A 22,705-nucleotide genomic window follows, 5' to 3' on the forward strand; every position below is an offset into this window, starting at 1 on the left:
TGAGTGACGTCACGAGCAGCGCCTTCTCCCTCTGCGTGCTCGACGTGCGCGAGTGAAGCGCCTGCTGCCACGAGGGAGGGTGGAACCTTGAGGGGGGCAGCGTTCCGAAACCCTTGATCCAAGGGGAGGGGGGAGGGGCTGTGCACGCGCTCCAAGGGCTCGCCAGGTGGTACGGCAGCCTCGAAGGGCCAATAATCATAATAAAGCAAAGGGTTGTTGTATTTCTGCCCCGTTGGCCAACCTTGATTGCTGGAAGTGGCAAGAATGCCCGGCGTCGCTTCCCGTAAGAGCCAGGAACGGAACCGAGACAGCGCCATGGAGCAGCCGGCAGCTGATGTGGGTTGGAGCAGGGGAAGGGGAAAGCTGGGGGTGGAAGGGCGGGTGGGCAGGCGGCAAGGAACTACAGTTCCCAGAATTCCATAGCACTGAGTTAAAGCAGTCTCAAACCAGCCTTATACTGTAGTGTGTTACTCTTAGGCCCTCTTCCATCCCTCCTGGACACCCCACACTTTCAGATCTGATCAGACATCCCTTATCGTTATTATTATTATTATTATTTATAGCATTATATATAATACAGCATTATTATTATTATTATTGTTATATTTATGGTATTACATATAGTACATGATTATTATCATTGTCATTTTCATTGTCTTTATCTTTCTAGAAAGGCAGCATAGCCTAGTGGTTTGAGTGTTGAACTTCTCATAGGATTCTGGTTTTGACACTTGCCTGTTTAGCTTTGAAAGTGCTGCCAAAAGTACCCTGACAGTCACAAAAAGAGATGCTGGAGTGATGGCAAATTATTTGGCAGTCCAAACAGATACTTTAGCTGGGGAGGGGAGGGGGTTGCCAGGTGTACTACGGAACAAAACCAGTCTCCTGGTGGTGGGCTGAGTGTTGGGCTGTGACCCTGGAGAGCAGGGTTCAAATCTTGGCTGGGCCACGGAAACCCACTGGGTGGCCCAAATATCTGGTTAAAAATCCATTATTATTATTATATTGATAGAGATCCAGCATGGCCTAGTGGTTTGAGTGCTGGACTACAGCCCTGGAGACCAGCTCAGCCATGGAAAGCCACTGGGTGACCTTGAGCAAGTGACATGCTCTCAGCCTCAAGAGGAGGCAACGGCAAACCTCTTCTGAACAGAGCTTGCCAAGAAAACCCCTTGATAAGTTTGCCTTAGGGTTGCCATAACTCAGAAATGACTTGAAAGCACGCAGCAACAGAAAGCGTTATGTATTTATATTCCGCTTTCTCCCCAAAATTGGGACACAAAGGGGCTTACAAATTTTAACAATTTACAGGAGTTTTACATTATAGCAGAGAGCTGATAGATACATCATACATAGTATGTCCAAGCATTAGTGTTGGCTAGATTTTTGTATATTAGAAGAGTTTACATGTTTTGTTCCGACCACTTACAGATATTCACTCTTATAAAGAGAATCCTTTGATTTTCCTGTTTGGAGTCCTCCTTTCTTTTAAGAAAAGAAACTTCATACAACTTAGACTGTGCATCAACTGCTTCATCTTTCCTTTTAAAATCATAAACATCTAACAATTCTAGTAGTTGTTTTTATATATATATATATATATATACACACACACACACACACACACACACGGAGAGAAATACTGTATAAAATATATCTCCATATATGTAAAATAAAATTAAGACCAATAGTCTTAATTCTTGAATCAGGCAACTGTCTACTAACCAGAATTAAATTCTTACTTCTGCTCCAGAGTTACTCCTCAGAGTTAGTACTCCCTGAAGCTCAACTGCTATACACCTTTGTTCATGTACATGGACTTTGATTTATTTATATTGTATTACTGGTACTTTATTTACCATAAAGTTGGCTTTTACTTAAGGTGACTCTGTATATGAAAGACCACATAAACACCCAGTTTGTAAGGATTTGCAACTCAGGACTGGGCCTTCCCTGATTGAGTCTGTCCACCTACGTTCTGGTCTTCTTGTCCTACAGCTTTCAACTTTACCTAGCATTATTGTCTTTTCTGATGAGTGTGTCTTCCCTTGCTATGGCTAACACAGCCTCAGTTTAGTCCTTTTGACTTCTAGGGTACATTTAGGTTTGGATTGCTCTTGGGCCCATTTAATTGTCTTTTTGGCAATCCGTGGTGTCTGTACAACTTTAATGCAGCACCTCACTTGAGATGAGTTGATTCTCTTCTGCTTTCTTAACTGTCCAGATTTCACAATCATACACAGAAATCAGTAATACTATGGCATGCATGACCCTGGCTTTGGTATTTAATGATATACCTTTACACTTGAGGATCTTACCTTGACCTTCCAAGTCATCTTCTTTTGAAGTCTTGATTATGTGGCTAGGTGTAGAAAATCTGTAACCATTTTGATATCTTTATCCTCCATTTTAAAGTTAGGTAAATAATCTGTGATCATTATTTTTGTTTTCTTAATTTCCTGTTGAAATCCTCCTGCTTTTGCCCTTTCTTCCTCAAATTTCATCAATAGTCGTTCCAAGTCTTTGCTGTTTTCTGCAAGTAAGATGGTGACATCTGCATACAGTATTATAAACTAGTGATGCTCCTTCTCCCAATGTTCACTTCTCATTTCTCTGAGTGTAATCATGCTTCTGCATGATATGTTCTGTGTATAAATTAAACAGGGAGTGATAAAATGCAGACTTGCCTGATCTCCTAGGTGGTGGAAGCCATTCTTATTTCTCTCCATTCTGCCCTGAATATAGGTTATACATGAAGACAATCAAATGTTGTGGCACATACATTTCTTTTAGAGCGATTAATGCACAATTGGAGACCTTGCTACAATCTATAAAGCACAGGCTGGTTTTCTTCTGAAATTCTGTCGTGAGCTCTATTAATTGATGTATGCTTGTATTATGATCCTTAGTGCCTCTTCCTTTCTGAACCCAGCTTGGACAGCTGGTATTTCTTAACATTCAGAATTATTACTCAAGTTCATATCTCATGCTAGAGTGAGTGATAATAAAACAGATTGAGGAACAGGGTACTATTTTTGGCAGTGACTTTTAATATTCATATCTGTGTTAGGAAAATTACTTTTTAAATGCAGTAATCAATTCTCTGATTATCTGTAGGACAATAATTGCAACTAAAGTCTGTGCTGCTATCACTGGATGTGATAGATATAGGATTTTGTGAGTTGCCAAATTGAGAAAAGGAGTATTTGAATTCATGATCCCAGCAGGTACAAGCTTGGGAAAGGATTGGGATTATGTTGTCCTATACTTGTGGTGTTGGTATAATATTTCTTTTTACATCTATATATATTTTTTTCCCCTGTATGGATTCTACTTCATCTCCATCCTGCATATAATATATTTCCATTATCACTATTATAGGTCTCTCTCGTTGTTGTTTCTAAAGCTAGTTTTAATATTATTACACAGGTTTGCAAATCACTTTTATAATTTTACGCTGCTGTCTTAACTGAGAAATCTATTTGGCTTTCAGTTTTAAATGATTGTTTTCTGTCTGCCCCTTTACTCTGTATCACCACAGATCTGTACTCCAACTTTCCTCATTCCCCTTTCCCCATTCCAGATTCCTTCTTGCACTATTATATCCTTCTTACTTTACTCCATAGCACCTCCTGACTTCATTGATAGTACCTGTAATTTTCTTTTGCATTATTGAGATCCTATGTGGTATCGTGGTTTGAGTGTTGGACTATGACTCTGGAGACCAGGGTTTGAATCCAGGCTTGGCTATGGAAATCAACTGAGTGGCCTTGGGCAAGTCACACTCTCTCAGCCTCAGAGGATGACAGTGGTAAACCCCCTCTGAAGAAGCTTGCCAAGAAAACCCCATTATAGGATCGACTTAGTGTCTTTCCATAAGTCAAAAATGATCTGAAGGCACTCAACAACAAAAGGTCTCTTTATATCTTTATTTCATTTTGTGCAGTTTCCATGGTATTTTTTGCTCACCTCTTCCAATCCTTTTTCTTCCTTTCTCTGTTCTGCAAGATTGTACAAGGCTTTTGCCATCCCAGCAATTCATATACTAAGGGATCCTCTCATAGATGTGCCAACAGAGGGGCTGACTAGGTGTAAATGTGTCTTTTAATCCAAAGAAAGGTGATTGAGAGTTCCTACATGGCAGAATGGGGTTGGACTGGATGGCCCTTGGGGTCTCTTCCAAATCTATGATTCTATGAGAGTATATGTCTAAACATATTGTATAATGGAGGGAGGGGTAGATGGGTGCAGAGAGTGAAAAGAAGGACTATAATTGTCTTGAATGCTGTGTGTTGAGCAAATCCTGCCCCATAATAAAATTTGGTGGTTTAATTTTTAGTTATTGGGATATACTGAGTCTCTCTCAAACTGGTAACCTGAAACTCACTCGATTAAAAGGAAGTCGCATGAAAGGTACAATGAGGAACTATAGCTCTAATTCGAAAACACTCAGTTCCCTGTATTTCCAAGGATTTGTGTACTTGTGCACCTGTCAGACACAAGCCAAAGTAAATAGTAAACACCTTTACATGGCTTGATGTCTACTTGACAGATCAACTGGAACATTGAATGCTTTAGCTCAGTTCATCCCCAGAAAGTAAATAATAATAATAATAATAATAATAATAATAATAATAATAATAATTTGTTCATTTATTAACCACTTTTCCAACTATCAAAGCAGTGTACAGAAATTGTTAAAAACAGACAATAAGAACAGTAAAAACCACATCTTAAAAGTAGATAATTAAAATAGATTAAATGCGAGCAAAATTTAAAAACATCCAATGACATTGTTAAAATCAAAAATCATAAATACTATACATCGATAGGGGAATATATTCTTAAACGGAATTAGGAGGGAAGGCTTGAAGGAAGAGATGAGTTTTTAAAGCCTTCTTAAAGGCTTCCACTGATCCACTAAGGCGGATCCCTTCAGGTAAGGCATTCCATAGAAAGGGCACCACGGCTGAAAAGGCCCTTTGTTGAGTGGACGCCAATCTCACCTTAGGTTGGTTAAGAGACAGTTTTCCAGAAATTCTGAGTGTGTGGGGAGGATTATGCAGGGAGAGGCGTTCCCTCAAGTAACCCGGGCCCAAGCCAAGTACAGTACTTGGTTCTCATATGTTTATAGCTAGTGCCAGTATCTGAGTAAGTGAACTCATCTCAATGATGATGATGGTGGTGATGAATAAAATTTATTTATGTTTCCCCGCCTCTCCCAGTGGATCGAAGCGGGGTTACATGATGATGATGATGATGATGATGATGATGATACAAGAGAAGCATGGTGATTTCACATCTGTTAAGGTTTAAATCATTCTGTGATAAAAGGGGAATTGGGAAAAGTTGATCTCTAAGTTGATGTCACTTGTCGTGTGTGTTTCCCCCCGTGTGTGAGTGTGTGTGTTAGAGAGAGACAGACAAGTGGTAACAAATTTTGAATTTCTTATAACACACGCAATTTGTTCATACTGATCATCCTTTATTTGCTGGGATGTAATTCTCTATCTCACACTCAAGAAAATGTAATACCAAAATTAAAATGACAATTCTATGTTATTTTCAGAATCATGCCATAATTTTGCCTCCAAACTGTGTGCTCTGCTATTAACACATAATTCCATATGTAGAACATTGCCACGCATTAAGCGCTGTCAGATGGAGTGTGACAGAAGAACTCTGTGAATCTGATTATACCTTTTCCTTCCTATTAACTCTGACATGGCGAAAAGCTTTTATCACAAGAAGTCCTTTTTCCTCTTTAGGACTATGCAAAGGAAAGATATGGAGTGTTGCCACTGATACAATCCCAGGAGAAACCAGGTCAGTTTCAAACTTTGGAAAGCACACAGGTTGTAGGTTCCATGAAAATTATGCAGGTTTCTATGTCAAGTGAAATATGTAAATACATAATTGTGCCTTTCACCTTGTTGTTCACATTTAGAAATTGTTGCAGCTTTCTAATAATTTTAAATTAATGATCTAATTCTGTCTAAATAAAAAATGCTGGAATTTGAAATTGGTATATAGAAATTGTGTTTTATGTGCCTTCACATTATGTGCATGGACACGCCATTGCCTCTTCTGGCGTGCAGGTGCACTGTATCTTCTTTGAAAGCTTAACTGAATTTACAAAATTTAAAAATTACTTCCAACAATAATTTCAGCTCAATGTACATAACAGTTGATAGCACTGAAAATACTTAGAAAGTCAAAGATTCACAGAACAGACATCAGATTGGAATGGGAGAACACTGAAGTTATAATGTGAAATGGCTTAAGAGGAAAAGTGAAACTTGATTGTCCAAAGGAATACTATTGTGCAGAAAGGATTAATTCCAAGCTTAGCAGCAGTGATTTTTCAACTAGCACTACTATTTTACAGGGCTGCTTGTCTTAGAACATACATTATTACACATTTTCTATTACTGAACGTGGTAGAATGCTAACGTTCAAAATTCTGCTGACACATGTGTCTGGAGAATCTAATCAAAACAGGTGAGTCAAGAGCTCAGGATGCATTTCCTCTAATTTGCTTAGACCTTCACTGGAGAAGTGTACCTTACACTGCATATAACCTTCCTGTTTAGGTCGGCCAATATGTTTTACTAAAGCCTATCCCTCAATAGCTTTGGAGAGTTCTCTGCTTTATGACATGCTGGAAACTACCTGGTGGTCATTGTAAAAGCCCAGGTGTAAGCATCATAATTATGTTGCTGGGTCTACATTGGCTTTTCCCCCACAGGACTACCCTTCCTTTCATTGCTGGGGAGTGTTAGGAGAGACTCATGCAATTGGGCTGACCTTTATAGTTGGGATATTCCCACAAATATAAAATGCACATAGGATTGTACTTTGGAGATGATGGATTCTGTACAGGAGGGCCTAAAGACTCTATTTTCGTGAAATGTAACATAATGATCATTTAGACTCTGTCCAAGTAATCAAAAACCATCTGTACATGTTTCCTTAATTGGAACTGATCACTAGTCCATTTTAGCCAATGTTCTCTTATTTGTTACAGCTTCTCTAGCACCTAAGGTGAAAGAGATCACATATAGGCAAGAAGTTAAAATGCATTATACAGGGCATTATATAGTCAGCCCTCCATATTGGCAGGAGCACCTACAGATGGTCCTACCCCATTATCGTCAATGGTGGCACATGCACCCAGAGACTTTGGCACAGCCATGAACCTTTGAGCATCCATTGATACCAACTTTATGTCCTTTTTTAAAAACAACTGAATAATGTATTCTGTGATTTCTTTCTAAAAGAAAGCTTATTTTTTTAATCCTAAATTTATTAAAATAGCTGTTCAAAATTTAATGGAGTTTTTTCCAAACATGTTTAAAATGGAAACCTATAATATATTCTAAAATATAGATAGTTTAGGAAAGAAGGGGTTATTTTGAGATGTTTATGGAGGAAGCTAGAACCCACTAAAGAAATATGAATGTCACAGCGATTTTTATGTATTTCCCCTCTTTCTAGCTCTGCTGTCTACTCAGCTCCAAAGGGGCTCATAACCCTTTGGAGCACCTTTTTAGTATCCCCAGTGAGGGAAGGAAGAACTGGCAAAAATCACTGCCCCATTCTCTTCCTCTGTTGTCATCAACATTTAAGTAAGCACAACTCTGGATGCATTCCACAGTTATGCTAGGAGGACTCATTCTATTGTTTCCCATGTAACAGTGCATTAAATCTTCTTCAAGGTGCTTTTCTTGTGTTAAACAACTAATACAAGAAAAAGAGCCCTCCCTCCAGTCCATCTGCCTTGGTCCAGGCCTCAGAGGGAGAGAAGAATGCTGGACCTGATCCCCTCCCTCCCACCATTCCCTTCTCCTTTTGTGTCATGTCTTTTTAGATTGTAAGCCTGTCTATTATCTGTCTATTATCCCCTCTGTTGTAAGCCGCCCAGATTCCCAGTGATTGGGTGGCATATAAATAAATCCTATTATTATTATTATTATTATTATTATTATTATTATTATTATTATTTCTGTTGCATACAGATCGTGTGTTAATTCGAGTAAAGGATTTGACAGGAGAGAAAGCCGATGAAGTTGTCTGGGTTCGTGGTAGAGTCCATACCAGCAGAGCAAAAGGTAAAAACAGTTCTTGTGTGGTTCTTGAGTGTATATACCTGTACCAATTGTCCTTTGTGCATTTCATTACAGATCAAGAAGGTTAATGTTTTCTATACTTTTTCTAGTACTTTCCTGTACTACTCTTAATAGCACAGTGATTTAAAGTAGCTACATAGGATTCTATATAGAGATATAGATATATCTTGTTTGTGAAAGAGAGGTGGGTGAAAGAAAAGGGTCAAGTAGTAATCTGTGGGCCTTCCTTTTAGTTAATGCTCCAACTAACTGCTTGAAATGGCAGCCTGGACCACTTATTCATGAAAAAACTCTGGGTCAGTAGCTCCAACTGCCATTTTAAATGGCTGTCTTGAACATTTGCTTGTCATGGTGCCATTTCCTATGTAGGTGCAGTAGGCTGTGATGCTTGCTTTCAAGTTGTTGATAGGAAAATGTCCTAATTTCCTGCCTTTTTCTCACATGCATTCTCTCTCTGTGTCTCTCTCTCTCTTGCACACCGTGGATTCTGTTTTTGTCTCAACTCACCCTCTCCGGTTCTAACGGAATTGTATTCCACACCAGAGCACTCTCTGCCATAGATGCAGAAATTAAAACTTTAATGTCTCTCGTTCATCAGTGACATGGGTTGTAAATGCTTTGCTTCTTGTCTTAAGTTCAATAATATATGTTAGCTTTTAATGAGTTGGCTCGTTAAGTTAGCTTTTAATGAGAATTGTATAATTATGAACTATTTTTGAATTACTTTAAATAAATACATTATCATATAGAAGTAAAATTTAAAACCACAAGAGAAGTATCAATCATTAAGAATGCTAAAATTTCTCTTTTCAGCTGGATGGTCGGAATATATATCCTACATTCTAAAGGGAATGGGAAACCTGGAACAAATCAGGCTTTCATGTGTCTCAAACAAAATATTTTAGCTCATAATTTTTTTTAAAAAAAATCTTCTCATACAGTGAGCTCAAAGGAAATTCTTATCTAAGCTTGAGCTCTATGGAGTATCTTGTTCATACAGAACCACCTGCCTGTCATTTTTCTTCACTAGGGAAGCACAAGGTTGGGGATTTGGCTTTTTTCAGTTGGGAGGGGATCCACTTCCAGTGCACACACTGAAGTATGTTTTTGACCTCTTCAGATGACATAAGATAGACAGCTGTTTTGTGAATTTGAACTTTGCATGCTCCTAAGCACAGCACACAATATTAACAAAGATCATGCAGAGGTCAGACCAAAGTCCTGTTGAAACTTTTCATCAGTAATGGAAACTAGTGATGAGCCTAAGTGGAATCACAACTGGAGCAAGGGGTTGTGCCTTCTGGCACTACAATAAGATCCCCTTATCCTCAGGGAAATGTTCAAAGACCCTCTGAGGATATCTGAAACAGTAGATAGTACTGAATTTTATATTTGACTGTATTTTTAGACCACAAAAATGTAATTAAAATATCCCTCCCCCTGCTCACATGCTGCCCCACAGAGGGTGGGGAAACCATTCTGCTCCCACATTTCCTCTCATTGCTTCCTCAGAACAAGTGGAATGTCAACCTCTGGCCTAAGCATACCATAGAATCGTACTGGTGAACTTAGACATGCCCACAAACATGCTGACAAATGCACTCTATTTGTGGGTGTCTCTAGATCAATTCTATGGTATGCTTGGACCAGAGGTTGACCTTCCACTTGTTGTGAGAAAGCAACAAGAGGAAAATTCGGGAGCAGGTAAGGTGGGTATTTTTTTTACCACAAGTAAGTGAAACCGTGGAAAGCAAATCTGCAGATAAGAGCGTCTTACTGTATAGTAAAGTAGATCTTTCCCCTTGTACCCTAAACATATCTTGTGTGGTGGTAAAACATAAAAAAGACATTTTTGCTGTTACTGTAGTGATGAGGCAGAATAATGAAGGGTATATAATATAATAAGTAAAGGATAAATAATAGAATGATCCTTTAGGAATCCTGGTTCCAGTATTTTAAAGAATTTAAAGCAGAAGTATGGCCTACAGGCTGCATGTGGCTCCCAGAACCCCATAGATAGTTTTTAACAGGTATAGGTATAAGAAGGAAGGAACAGGTGTACAGAGATTAAAAGATAAGCAGTATCCCAGGAAAAGTCTGCTAGACATGTCCTGTCTTTTTGGTCTGTATTGAATGAAATTCATACATGCTTTACCTCTTTCTTCGGATGGAGATGGTAGTAGAATGGGAATTTTTGAAAGAGGAGTTTTGTGAGGAGGAATAAAGAAAACTGCAGGGGATGGAGTGGGCAGAGGCTAGGAGGTACCATATATGCACCATGCTGTGATTTGCCTGTAGCTGGTGTGAGCTTTCTTCATTTCCAATGTTGGTTTCTACAGAGGAATGAACTATCAACATTGAAAAGTTCTTGTTGATGATAAATCAACACTTCTGTGTGGAGTTTTCTCTGCATAATGTTGTTATAGAATGGGTCACATGACATTGCCATGTTGTGATAGTCAGTAACATGGAGAACAATGCTGATGTCTATCTTAAGCCTCTATTTACTTAAATATATTGCACAGCCAAAGGCTGAGGTGGAGAGATGGCCATTTGAGAGGTTGCCATGGGCAGTGTTTAATTTGCATTAAATCCAGTTTGCCAGCAGCCGCATAACACCATTACTTGTGTGGCAAAGTATTTTTTATTACTAACCTGTGTGGAATAAATCTGCTGCCCTTCAGGTAAAAAAAAAGACTTTATAAGAAATTATAGAAAGGCAATATATTGCCCTTAATTTTCTAATCAGCATTATATTTATACAAACTGTGTGTATACTCAGAAATAAGGCTTGTGCAGTCATAATTTAATGCCATTGTGAGAATCATGTGCTTCTCTATCCCACTAAACGATACCATGAAGATCCATTCACTGAAATAAATTATTGCAGTATATAGATAGGATTCTGAGTGAAATTCACATGTCATCACTTCCATAAGTTACATAGTTAGAATTACTGGTGGATAGGTCTGTTACTGGCTTTAGCTATGATTCATCTGTGGAATTTCTGGGTTCAAAAGCAGCTAAGTATTATGTGCTCATCAGCCAAAAGTGGACAAGGGCTGTTAACTTAATGAACTGCCCATGGCTTTCTACAAACATGTTACTGCTTGCTGTTGGAAACAAAATACTGGGCTAGATTGACTAGAATAACCCCCCAGGATTAGCTTGTAATGTCTAATTTGGTCCTTAGTAATTATTGTGTTTGGTACCATCATGATCTAAATTAACTTTAGTAGTGTGTTATATAAAATTGCCAGTGGGAAAATTCAGTTGACGTCATGGGAGGAGAAAAAATCACCCTGTCTACTTTATGTTAGCCACAGTACAGTACTCATCCCAATAGTTAACTGGTAGAAATCAACGCTGTCTAACTCAAAGTGCGAACCAGGCTCCTTCAGTCCTGCACATTGGTAGCACTGGCTTGGTTTTAAACAGAAACCCACCCACCAACGTACTGTGCCATTAATGTTATGAGTCAATTCTGTTAAAAATGTTGTGTTGCGCATGCAAAGTACATTTATCTTTTAGCAGAACTGCATAAGTATCTGTGAAGTTAACTTAGCATTCAAAGTGTGGCATTACTTTAATTGCTAACTGTTGCTTCTTATACTAATTTTATTGGAGTAAAATGCTTAGTCTGGTGAAAAGCTAAAGTTGTAATTCTGCACACATTTACCTGAGAGTAAATGTGAATTCAGAATTTGAATTCAGATTATTGTTTTCATGGTGGACATGATTGTGCTATCAGACCCAGGAGCAAACAGGCCTTCAGTATACTGAAACAGCAGTTGATAATACTAGTACGGTGTCAAAACTGTCAACTTCAGTGGTGAGGTCAAGCAAAAGTATATGACATGATTGATGTGCCTTAGCTTTCCTTGCAGCTGTCATTTCCCATTAATTTTTAAGATCCAGGGGTTTCTCGTGGACATAATGTCTGCATTATTTGTTTCTGAGTCATGGAGTGCAAGAAGTTTTGGCTTCTTTCATATTTCAAAATTAAGTGCTATACTACTGATTATTGTAAAGACAAATGCAGCATAATAAATAGAAAGTCATATTGCAGGCATCAGTGTCATCTTTACATTTAATATCTGGAGCATCTTTGCAAAGATATTAGCAAATTATAAAGTGAAGGGTAGTGCTCCCGTTATTTTTCAGGAGTCATCAATACATATGAACTGAGACATCACTGCTGGGGTTTCAGACCTCAGAAGCCCCTCTTGTTGAAAGCAATGGGGAGAGATAGGTACACACAGTTGTATAATGTCCTCTCCACTCCAGCCAAATTGCTTTAAATTAAAAATCATTTTCATTTTACACTGTTTTAAATTAATTAGGTTGCTTTTATTATATATCACCCTGAGATTTTTTAGAGGAGGTGATATAAATGTTGTAATAAATAAATACATAAATGACCAGCCTAGATTGCAGCAGATCAGTTTGGGTTGCTGTGGAAATGAGAAACAGAAATATAGTCAGGGATCATTTTGGAAATGGCAGTGGATCCCCTTAACAAATCTTCTTGATGGTACATTTGACAAGCTGCCACCATGGACTATCCATCAACAGCCTGGTGCTCTCCATGTAATAAGGAGTACAGAGAAAGTAGTTCTGTTGGGGCAGAGCTACATATGGTTCACTTCTCCTCTGACACTTTGAGAATGCTGTGCATGCATGCCTTTCCTCTGTGGGGAACAGGGGAAGGAAGAGCTGAGGGTACAGATGACTCTTTTTCTCAAGATCTCTTCTTACACTCCAGTCTCTTAGTCAGACATAGTCTACTGAAGAACTAGAAGTCACTTAAACTATTTCCTGTTATTATTATTTTTTCAGTGTCTTTCCCAAAAGCTGTATTATGGAGAAGCCTGGTAGAGTCATTCCACAATTGGGAATTGCTGCTGCCAGTGACAAAATTACCCCCCCCCCCCAAAAAATGGGGTGTGTTCAATTTGTAGAAGCTTCATGAAATATTCAAAAACATTTTAGACTGGTTGAAAGGGGTTTAAACACTTTTTGAGGTAGGTCTGAAGCCTTGGGATTGATACACTTAACTTTAGCCTTGAGTTGTGTTGAACTCCCGGGTGGTCTATGTGTGTCTGAAGCATGGATATTTGCTTGAGTTCATGCCTTTTTCTTTGCGTCTTAGCATCTTAATCAGCTAGCATTGATGTAATTTATAGATCGCTACTTACACAAATTGATTTGTGCTTTTTTTCTCAGAATGCTGCATATGCCAGTTACCTGAAATTTCTTTTTATTTAAAATGAATACAAATTAAAAACAAAAGATTGTTGTGGTCTGAAAGTGGTAGCAAAGGCTACATGCTTGCTTGTATAATGTACTTCGAGAGCATTTATATTCAGGCTTAATTTTAAAGTAGTAGAACATACTTTTCTATTCATTGAGAGAGATCCTAAGTAACTTGTTGCCCTGAGTACACCTGCATTGTTCCTTCCTCTTTTCAGGAAAACAGTGTTTCTTAGTCCTACGTCAGCAGCAGTTTAATGTCCAAGCTCTGGTGGCTGTGGGAGACCATGCAAGTAAGCAGATGGTAAAGTTTGCTGCCAAGTAAGTAAGCAATTATATCCTGTTGTCACAGTAAACAATGGTGGGAACCAAGGCTCCCAGGGGTTGGGACCGTTTTCACACATTAACATCAATGCTGCATTTGTTTTTAAAATGTAGTTATTTAAATTGTCAGTTCACTATAGTGCTGAATGCCTTATACTTACAAAAGAGAAAATGGAACACAGGCTTGAAATTCATTCTGAACTGCTGAGAGGGCATTCTGTCACCCCAGACAGTTCCCATTTACTTTCAAGCTGGCTAACAAAAAAGGTTGGCAGGCTAAGCTTGGAGGCATTATTTTGCTAGAAGTTTGTGTGTGCATGTGAACATAGGCTCAGCCTCCCCCTTTTTTTTTAAGCATTGGATCTTCGCTGAATAATGTATTCTGTCTCATCTAACTGCCAAGTGAAAATGAAAGGTATTTAGAAGTCTAATATTGTAATTTTTTTTCTTAAATTGAGTTAAGAACCTAATTTGTGTTCTTTTATTCTTCATTACAGGCACTTAAACTTGTTTGTTTGTTTTTTCCCTCCCCCCACTTTTATTTATTTATTTATTTATTTATTTATTTTGGATAGGAAGTGACTTGGTTTCTGTTTTAGTAAGAAACATTGCAATCAAGGCTTTGCCTGCTCACTGTAAATGCTTCTAAAATTTGGATCTGACAAGTCCCTGGGTTGCCAAAACAATCTGGGAATGAAAGTAGAAAGCAGCATATCCTGGGAACATGCTAGACACTGGAGGATCCTCTAGACTACTACTACTCAAAGTGATTGTTCCTTGAACTGGTGGAGATCCCTGAGCTGTTGACTGCAGGTTCCTGTTGACTTTCCTGGAAGTCAACAGCCAATAATTCTTAAGCTATCAGACCAGTGTTTTATTTCCCCAGTGTGCCTGTGACTGGTACCATACTTGTGCCCACTGGCTTCAGTTGTTTCTTTTCAGTTGTTTCGTATTCCTCTGGAAGCCTTCCAGGAACCAGCAGCAGCTGACTTCTGGACCAGCACTGATCCACAGGCCACCACTTCGAGTAGCACTGCTCTAGATTTTGTCACCGGGTGAAGCGTGCAGTCTAAATCTTAGAATTGTTAATATTCGGCCGTCTTTTCATGTTTTTAAAGTTAAATTAGTTAGAGTGAGTGAGTTGTGTTTTCTATGTGTTCAGTTCTAAGTTTAATTGCACACATTGTTGGTTATATTCTTGACTTGCCTTTGTGGCAAAATAGTCTTTAAGGCGCGTTACAGACCGCCGAATTGCGGCGGTCTGCTGCTGGCGCCGCTTGCAGCGTCCGGGAGCCGCAGCTTCTAAACTGCGGGACTCCCGGACGCTGCGAGGAAGAAGCGCAGAAATCGTGCTCCTTCCTGGGCCCTGGAAGTGGCACCGCAAAGCGCAAGGCGCGCTTTCGCAGCGTCACTTCCGCCGCAACACGTCTGGATGCTAGGCGTCCAAGACTTCAAAATGGCGGCAGCCATGTGGAACGGCCGCCACCATTTGTTACAGACAGAGTCCGTAACAGAAGTAGGGGCGTCTAGAAGAGCCGCCCCTTTTTTAAACTGGGACGTCCTAAGGACGTCCCAAATGGCGGTCTGTAACCTGCCTAAAATAACGAAACGTGTACTTATTTAGCTTTTTACTTAATCCATCCAAATTTAAAATATTGGCCCACCATAATGTCAAAATGTTCTGATGCATTTGAATTACATTTGAGATACTACCTTTCTGTGTCTAGATGTAGTTTTTGTGGTGGAGGAGTGAACTATCACTCCAGCCTACATGAACACTGCACCTGGAGATAGCTTAAATGGTTTAGAAAAGGTGAAGCTGCCTTCATGAACTTTTCTAATGAGAAGTTCTAAACAGTTCCTTCAAATTATCTTTAAGGCCATGGAACAGCATTCATTATAGTGGTTGTTTATGATGATACACTTTGTAGAAATGATGGTATACAGGATCTGGAGACAGTATGAAGTGGCCTGATTGTTCTTTTAATGGCTTTGAGATTCGGTTTTGTTTCAATTCTTAAAGAGCCTCACTGGAGGAAAATTGGTATTTTTCCTCATTTGGTCTCTCTGGATGGTGCCCTCACTGCTTTGGCTTCATTTGTGCCATGAGTCCTTGACTGACCTTTCTTAATGGCTACAGCTCCTCTGTTCAACTTTTTATGATCATTTGCTGTGCACCAGGAATTTCCTATTGTAGCTTCTGTTCGTGCCTTTATACTGTGGCTTTTTTCTAACAGAGCCATGTATTTTGGCTCTAATCTGTGTGTCTCTTAGTCAAGCTCCCTAGGCAAATAGTTCAGCTGCCTAAGTATCTCAGGCATCTAAATTTAGAGCACATCCCATTTGTGCAAAAACATTTTTTTTCAAATGAACATTCAATGATTTTTCAGTCATTCTTCAAACTAAAATAACACTATGGCCTGTTACAGACTGCCAAAATAAAGCTGCTTCAGGTCTCTTTGGAGATATGCTATTTAAATGATGCATGGGTACTAAGAGTCCGGAGGTTGCGCCAAAGCCACACTCCATTCCTAAGCACTGGAGTGCAGCTTTGGTGCAGCTTCTGGATTCTTAGGGTGCATGCATCATTTAAATACCATACCTCCAAAGAGACCCGAAGCAGCTTTATTTTGGCAGTCTGTAACAGGCCAATATTTTCTGGATGAACATTTAAAAGTTTTTTTTCTACTAAAAGTATTCACTGTGATCTTTTTACTTTTGTCTTCTTATTTTATTCCTTATGAAGAGATCAGTAACCTGATTTATTTATTACAACTCTGTTCTTGCATCTTTTCTATGTGGTTTTTGCAATCACTGACACTTCACTTGTTCAGATCAGATTATTTTCTTTGTTGTTGTCAGTTGCTAATCAAAATATTGTGGAAGACTTTAGCTGAAATCTAGATAAATGACATCCACAGAATTCCCACCATCTACTAAACAAGTCACTCAGTCAAAAAAATTAAAAAGATACAAGGTTAGTTTGACAGGATTTGTTCTTGACAAAACCATGCTGGGTCATGCAAATCATTATTGTCATTGAGACAATGGCAAGGAGACTCCTGTATAATCAGTTCCAAAAAATTTTCCTGGTATTGAGATCAGGCTAACTGTCCTATATTTCCTGGATCATCTTTTTTGCTTTTTGGTTTATAGAGAGAGACAGTGTTTGCTTGTCTCCAGTTGTCTGGTAAATCACCTGTTCTCCAGGATTTCTCAAATATGATGGCAAGCAGTTCTGCAAGTATGTCACCAAGTTCCTTCAATATCTTGGGTTACAGTTCATCTATCCCTGCAGATTTAATTCATTTAGATTAACTTGTTGATTTCTGACCAAATCTTTAACATTCTTAATTTGCAACTGTGCTTCATCGCCAAGGTCTCTGCTGATGCATGAAAACAAAACTACTACAGTAATGAGTGTTCTGGCTTTTCATTGTGATCTGTTAGCATTTTACCATCCTTTCTGCACAGCAGTCCCACCATTTCTTTAATCATACTCTTCTTCAGACATGTTTGAAAAAAACCTTTTTGTTGCTTGTAGCTTGCCTAGTCAGTCTCAGCTCATTTTGAATTTTAGTTTTCCTTACACTATTCCTGCAAGCTTGGACTACACATCTGTATTTTTCCTTAGTGATTTGTACTTCCTTCCATTCTTTATCGATGCTCTTTTTTCTTTTTATGTTTTCCTTGAGTTAGTTTGCAGCCACATTGGCTATTTCAAATGTTTCCCATTTTCCTTCTTCCATAGAATTGTTTCTGATTGAGCTTTTAGCATTGCTTCTTTTTGAAATCCTATCCATGCTGGGTGGTTTTTTCCTTTAGCATTTCTCACCATGGGATTCTGCTTGGTATTTCCCTGAACTTAATAAAACCTGCTTTCCTAAAATCTAAGGTTTGTGTTTGACTATATTCTTCTTTGACCTTTCCCACAATCATGAATCCTAGCATTGCATGGTTACTCTCCACTAAAGTACCAACTGCTTTGATTCCAGTGACCAACTCTTCCTTATTGGTTAGGATCAAGCAGTATTGCTGATCCCCTTATTCCTCCCTCCACCTTTTGAAAGGGGAAATTACCTGCATTGCTTGCCTATACTTAACAATGCTAGTTTCCCAGCAGATATTACGATAATTGAAGTCTTTCAGAGCTCCAGTTCAGAAATCCTGGAGATTTCTGAAGTTTGTTTCAGAAAAGCATCATCCACACCCTCATTTTGATATGATGGCCTGTAGTAAACCCCTACTACAATGTTGTTTAGATGTCTTTCTCCATTTTTAACCCAAATCTCTCCACTGGTCCAGTGTGATCACTCATGTATTTCAGTACAAGTGAGTTTGTATTTGACTTATAATGCTATTTTCCCTCCTTTTCTCCCCCATCTGATCTTTTTTGAAGAGATTATATCCTTCATTTGTTATATTCTAGTTATGGAAGTCCCTGTTATACTTATAAAGTCATATTTATCTTCATGCACTAGGACTTCATGCTTGTCTTGTTTGTATCCCAAACTCTGTTCATTGGTATATGAACAGCCAAAGCCTTATTTGTTCTCATCTTTTATTCTACTGTAGGTAGACTTTGGCCCTCTAAATCCTTTGGACTTCATCTGCCAGAAGCCCCAGTCAGCTGGGCTAATAGTCAGGAATTCTGGGAGCTGAAATTCAAAATATCTGGAAGGCTAGGCTTGGAAATCACTGCCTATTTCTTCTTTACTCATTTCTGGTGGGAAAAGCCCCTTCTCTTCCTTTTCTCTACATTTCTCCTTATCTTTTATAATAATACTGTTTGTATCAGTCTATGTTTAGTGTTCCTCTCCTCTGTTCAATCCCCACATTGTTGTCTCTTTGACTGTATATATCACTGCATTATTCCATAGCTGTCTCAAACTCCACATACCAGTCTTTTTCCCCTCCAACTCTACTCCTTTATACCAATCCATATTGCTTTAGAGCAGAACCACTGCTATTATCCTGTACACAAATAGTAAAGCATAGAGGACAAACATCTACTTATGACCATCTGTAAACTTAATCGGCCTAGCAAAAGGCCTGAAGCTATATCCAAAACGTGTGATTCAAGGCAAACATATCTGCAATTTCTCCTCAGATGATTCCATCCTTTTTAATGGAATCTCTTCAAGAACAGATTTGAACTTCTGCCTTTACAAGAGATGCATCCATGGTTAAAGGAGAGAACTCAAGAGCAATGGAGATCATAATGCTCCATCCACTATGTGTACAAAATTCCTTTTGCCAAACAAGTACTAGTTCCTCTTTCTCAGTATTAAGAAATAATGGAGACTGTTCATATCTTTGAAGGGCAACTACTGACATATTGTTTTGTTTAGCTAAAAATCTTAAAATTACACTGTGTTCAGGTTGAAAACCTTTAGTGTGCTAATGCTGGCTTTGAACGTCAGCAGAACAGACCTGTGCAGCTGTTAGTTTTTAACTGTAAAAAACCCTGTAAAAAAATGCTGTACAGCTTTTCAAGTTCCTTTTTTGCCTAGAAGCTGCAGACCTGGTATGATGACTGTAGAAGATAATAAAACAAATGTTGAAGTGTATGTTTTCCTAAAGGATCTAAATACCCTAAGCAGTTCTCAGTCTGGCCTCACTTTACATAGACATGTCCCATACCCCACACACTTGACATACTTTATTAATAAGCATACTTTGTTATTTAGTGTGATCTCTGTAAATAATGCTAATGTAATGGAACCACAGCTATCCATACATAATGCTGAAGTATATTTTTAGAAGAGTGAGTGGTGTAGCAGTCTGAGTGCTGGTCTAGATTCTGGAAAACCAAGATTCATATGCATGCTCATCCATGGAAGTCCTCTGGATGACCTTTGGCAAGTCACACCTGCTCAGCCAAAGACAATGGCAACCCCACTCCCCGAACAATTCTTACCTAGAAAACCCACTGATAGTGTTGCCATAACTCTCTGGAAGGTGAGATAATCACTGCCTGAGGTTAGCAAAAACCCCCCCCCCCTTCAACGGTGACGCACCTTGGGAGAGGCACATCCCACAGTTCAGTTCATATTAGGATATATCTGTATGGTTCTGTACAACTGTAAAAGGTACTGTTGTGGAACATTTTGAAGTACTTTGTAAAAAAATGCAATATAGTTGATTTGGTTTAATTTAATTTTCTCTTGGACATTCCTGAAACTCTGTTTCACATTTTTGGAGTCCATAGTAATTTAGTGGCTGCTTCATGATCCTACAGTAATGGGAGTGACTGTAAACTGGACAGATCTTTTCATGAGTCCGATAGGTCTGAAATGGGGAGGGGGGCTGTGATTTAAGATAGATTTACCAGTTAGTATCTTAAAAACATGGTTAGAACATAGTTTGAGTTCCTGGTTAACTACTAATTATTATATCACAGTTCCCTGCCTTGAATGTAATGGGGAATTATTATTATTATTTTATTTTTATTTATTTATACCCCACTCTTCAGCCTGATAAGACAAACAAGACTTTCATTCTGCTGCTGCTACATGAAGAGAAGAGGAGCAGGGGAGGACCTGAGTCAAAATCTTGTTCCTGGTTAGGTAAACTATGTCTTGAAGCCAGGAGTATTATGTATGCAGGGGTCAACTATCATCTGATTTTTATTTTTTTAGAGAATGGCTTCCACCAAAGCCCTGCTTGTTGGTCAAGCTGAGCAGAGCCTGTGGAATATTTCTGTCCAGAACGGATTCCCTCTCCATCCCATCTCTTCACTGAATGCACTGGCACAGGTTAAATGTTCAAGGCTTAGCACAGCCTTTGTTAGAGGTGACATCAATCTATTGCTCTTTTTGTTAGCCTTGCTATTGCAGAATTACAGTAAATAAGATATTGAGCCAATTCCGTGGAAGAGAATATAAGTATTGTCAATTGTAGCTTAATACATAAGGCAGCAAGGCCTGTTCTCAAGTAGTAAGAGGAGCAGAATGGGTTCATTTAGCAGGGAGTAATTCTCCTGCAGTTTTTGTTTGTTTTGACTTGATTTTTCCAATGGCTGCTGAAAAAAATAAACATTTTAGGAGACATTTAGTAGAACTGACTGTTTTGTAACTGGGAAACAAGCCTTTCTCATACATTTTCAAGTATTGGATAATATCTAGTGAAACTTCCATCAGTATTTTCTACACAATATAGCAGATTACCTGTTAATTGCAAATTAAACTCTTGATTCCAATAACGAGAATTAGAACACGAGTACAGCAAAAGTTTGCCTAGTTTGAGCAAATAGAATTTAAGTCACTGGAATACTGTGTTTTTATTTTACCAGTTACACACAACAGGTTATTCACAACAAAAGGACTTTTAGTTAAATTGCAGACATGTTAAAGAAATTAACCCATATAGTATAAATTCATTCTGTAACCAAGGACCAAATTAGACTGGTGAGGATGAATTAAAACAGGTATATATGAAGGGTCTGCTTGTGAAACGTCACATCCTTTACTCCTTTCCTCATTCAGCCAAATCTGAGAAAGCAAATAAAATAAAAAAAGATCAAAATAGAATTATTTGTTGACCCAGGCTATAGAAACAATTCAAATAGTATTTGTATGTTAACTAAAGGAAAATTGCTCCATCAACATTCTTTAGTACAGAAAGCGTTTGTTCAGAAACCTGACAGAAAGTGATTCATTATGAAATGGCTGTGGCTTTGATTTTACAGTTCAACTTTATTGCTGAAAAAGGTTTGTACTGATGCAGCAAGATGGCAATTCTGTAGTTAAAATAGAAAGTGTTGACTAACATTAGGATAGATGAACATGAATGTGGATATTTAGAACTCAGAAACTAAATGATGTTCACTCTGGAAATGTCGGGTATCTTATTTAAATTAATGGCTGCATTTACACATCAGTCTAAACCAGGGATGTTGGCTTAAACGATGGTATGAATGAGCAGCATGCTGGTACACACAGCCTGCTCTTGCTGTTTCCTTAGTGTGGATGGATAAAGAAATTAAAGAGCAATGGCATTGTGTAGCATCTCAGCCCAGAAATTTGATTAATTATGTGTATGCACAAATAATACAGGATTTGTAAAATAATAACAAACGGTAGTTAAAGGGTGTCTTATTACCTTGGCTTCTTTGACCATACTTACCCATAGTTCTAGTTTTAGACATTTCACAACACTTTTCATTCCCTGTTTTGTGTATCCCCTTCTGTGAGATGAGCAGCAAATGGGCTATTAATATTGTGGATTATAAACCCAGGATTCCTGGACTCTGAGAGGGAATCAATATATGAATACTTGTCTCTGGTTTATTCAGTTCCCTGTGATCTGATATCTTGGCCCAAAGCCCATGTCTGCACCTTAGTTTAAAATAAAGCGATGTGTCTCCCTGTATCCTTCGAAATTAAACCAAAACAACTGATGTCCACTTTTGATGACTAAGTCAGATAAAAAGCAAGCTGTATTTTGCATGAAATGAAATGCCAAACAGATACCACATTTTACTATTTCCTAAAAGGGTAGAAATGCTGTAGATACCATGCATGTGGATTTCATTGTTGTTGTTTTTTTCTGTGATAGAAAGCACCTTGTGGGGCTGAATAGACAGCTTGTGGCCGTGGCATTTTGATGAAGCACGCTCCCGTTGTGCCCAGAAGCCGCCCTGGGGTTGCACCAGAGCTGCCTAAGGCAGCTGTGGCTCCGGGGCTGCTCCAATCCATTTTTGGCGGGCAGTCTGTTTCGCCCCTGTACTGCTTCTTGAGCCATCTACGGGTTCTTGCCAGCTTGTTGGCTATATCTCTTCCTTCAGCTGCATCTACATGGATGCCTCTTTCTAGAACCAAAGTCCAAGTCATCAGCCTCCAGCAGGTCCCTAGCTGGACAAATGAAACTGTTGCACATGCTGAAAAGGGTGACACCAGAGATGGACCACCCCTTTGGAGCAGTGACTTCATGGGTGGCACAAGAATGAACACCAGTTCTGCTATTTTAGAGTGGGGAAGGGTATTGACATCTTTTCA

General features: G+C 38.8%; 1 protein-coding gene across 1 annotated transcript in view; it reads left to right on the forward strand.

Annotated features, from left to right (window-relative positions):
* The first annotated feature begins 99 nt into the window (after positions 1-99).
* DARS1 (aspartyl-tRNA synthetase 1) overlaps positions 100-22,705 on the forward strand; it is a 56,676-nt gene continuing 34,070 nt past the window's right edge. Inside the window, exons 1-4 of the mRNA XM_042464301.1 lie at positions 100-336; positions 5,769-5,826; positions 8,019-8,111; positions 13,601-13,703. Of these exons, the coding sequence (XP_042320235.1) occupies positions 265-336; positions 5,769-5,826; positions 8,019-8,111; positions 13,601-13,703 (326 nt within the window). The 5' untranslated portion in view covers positions 100-264. The remainder of the gene's footprint in view (positions 337-5,768; positions 5,827-8,018; positions 8,112-13,600; positions 13,704-22,705) is intronic.

The sequence above is a fragment of the Sceloporus undulatus genome, chromosome 1 (genome assembly GCF_019175285.1).
Source record: "Sceloporus undulatus isolate JIND9_A2432 ecotype Alabama chromosome 1, SceUnd_v1.1, whole genome shotgun sequence".
Classification (NCBI taxonomy): Eukaryota; Metazoa; Chordata; class Lepidosauria; order Squamata; family Phrynosomatidae; genus Sceloporus; species Sceloporus undulatus.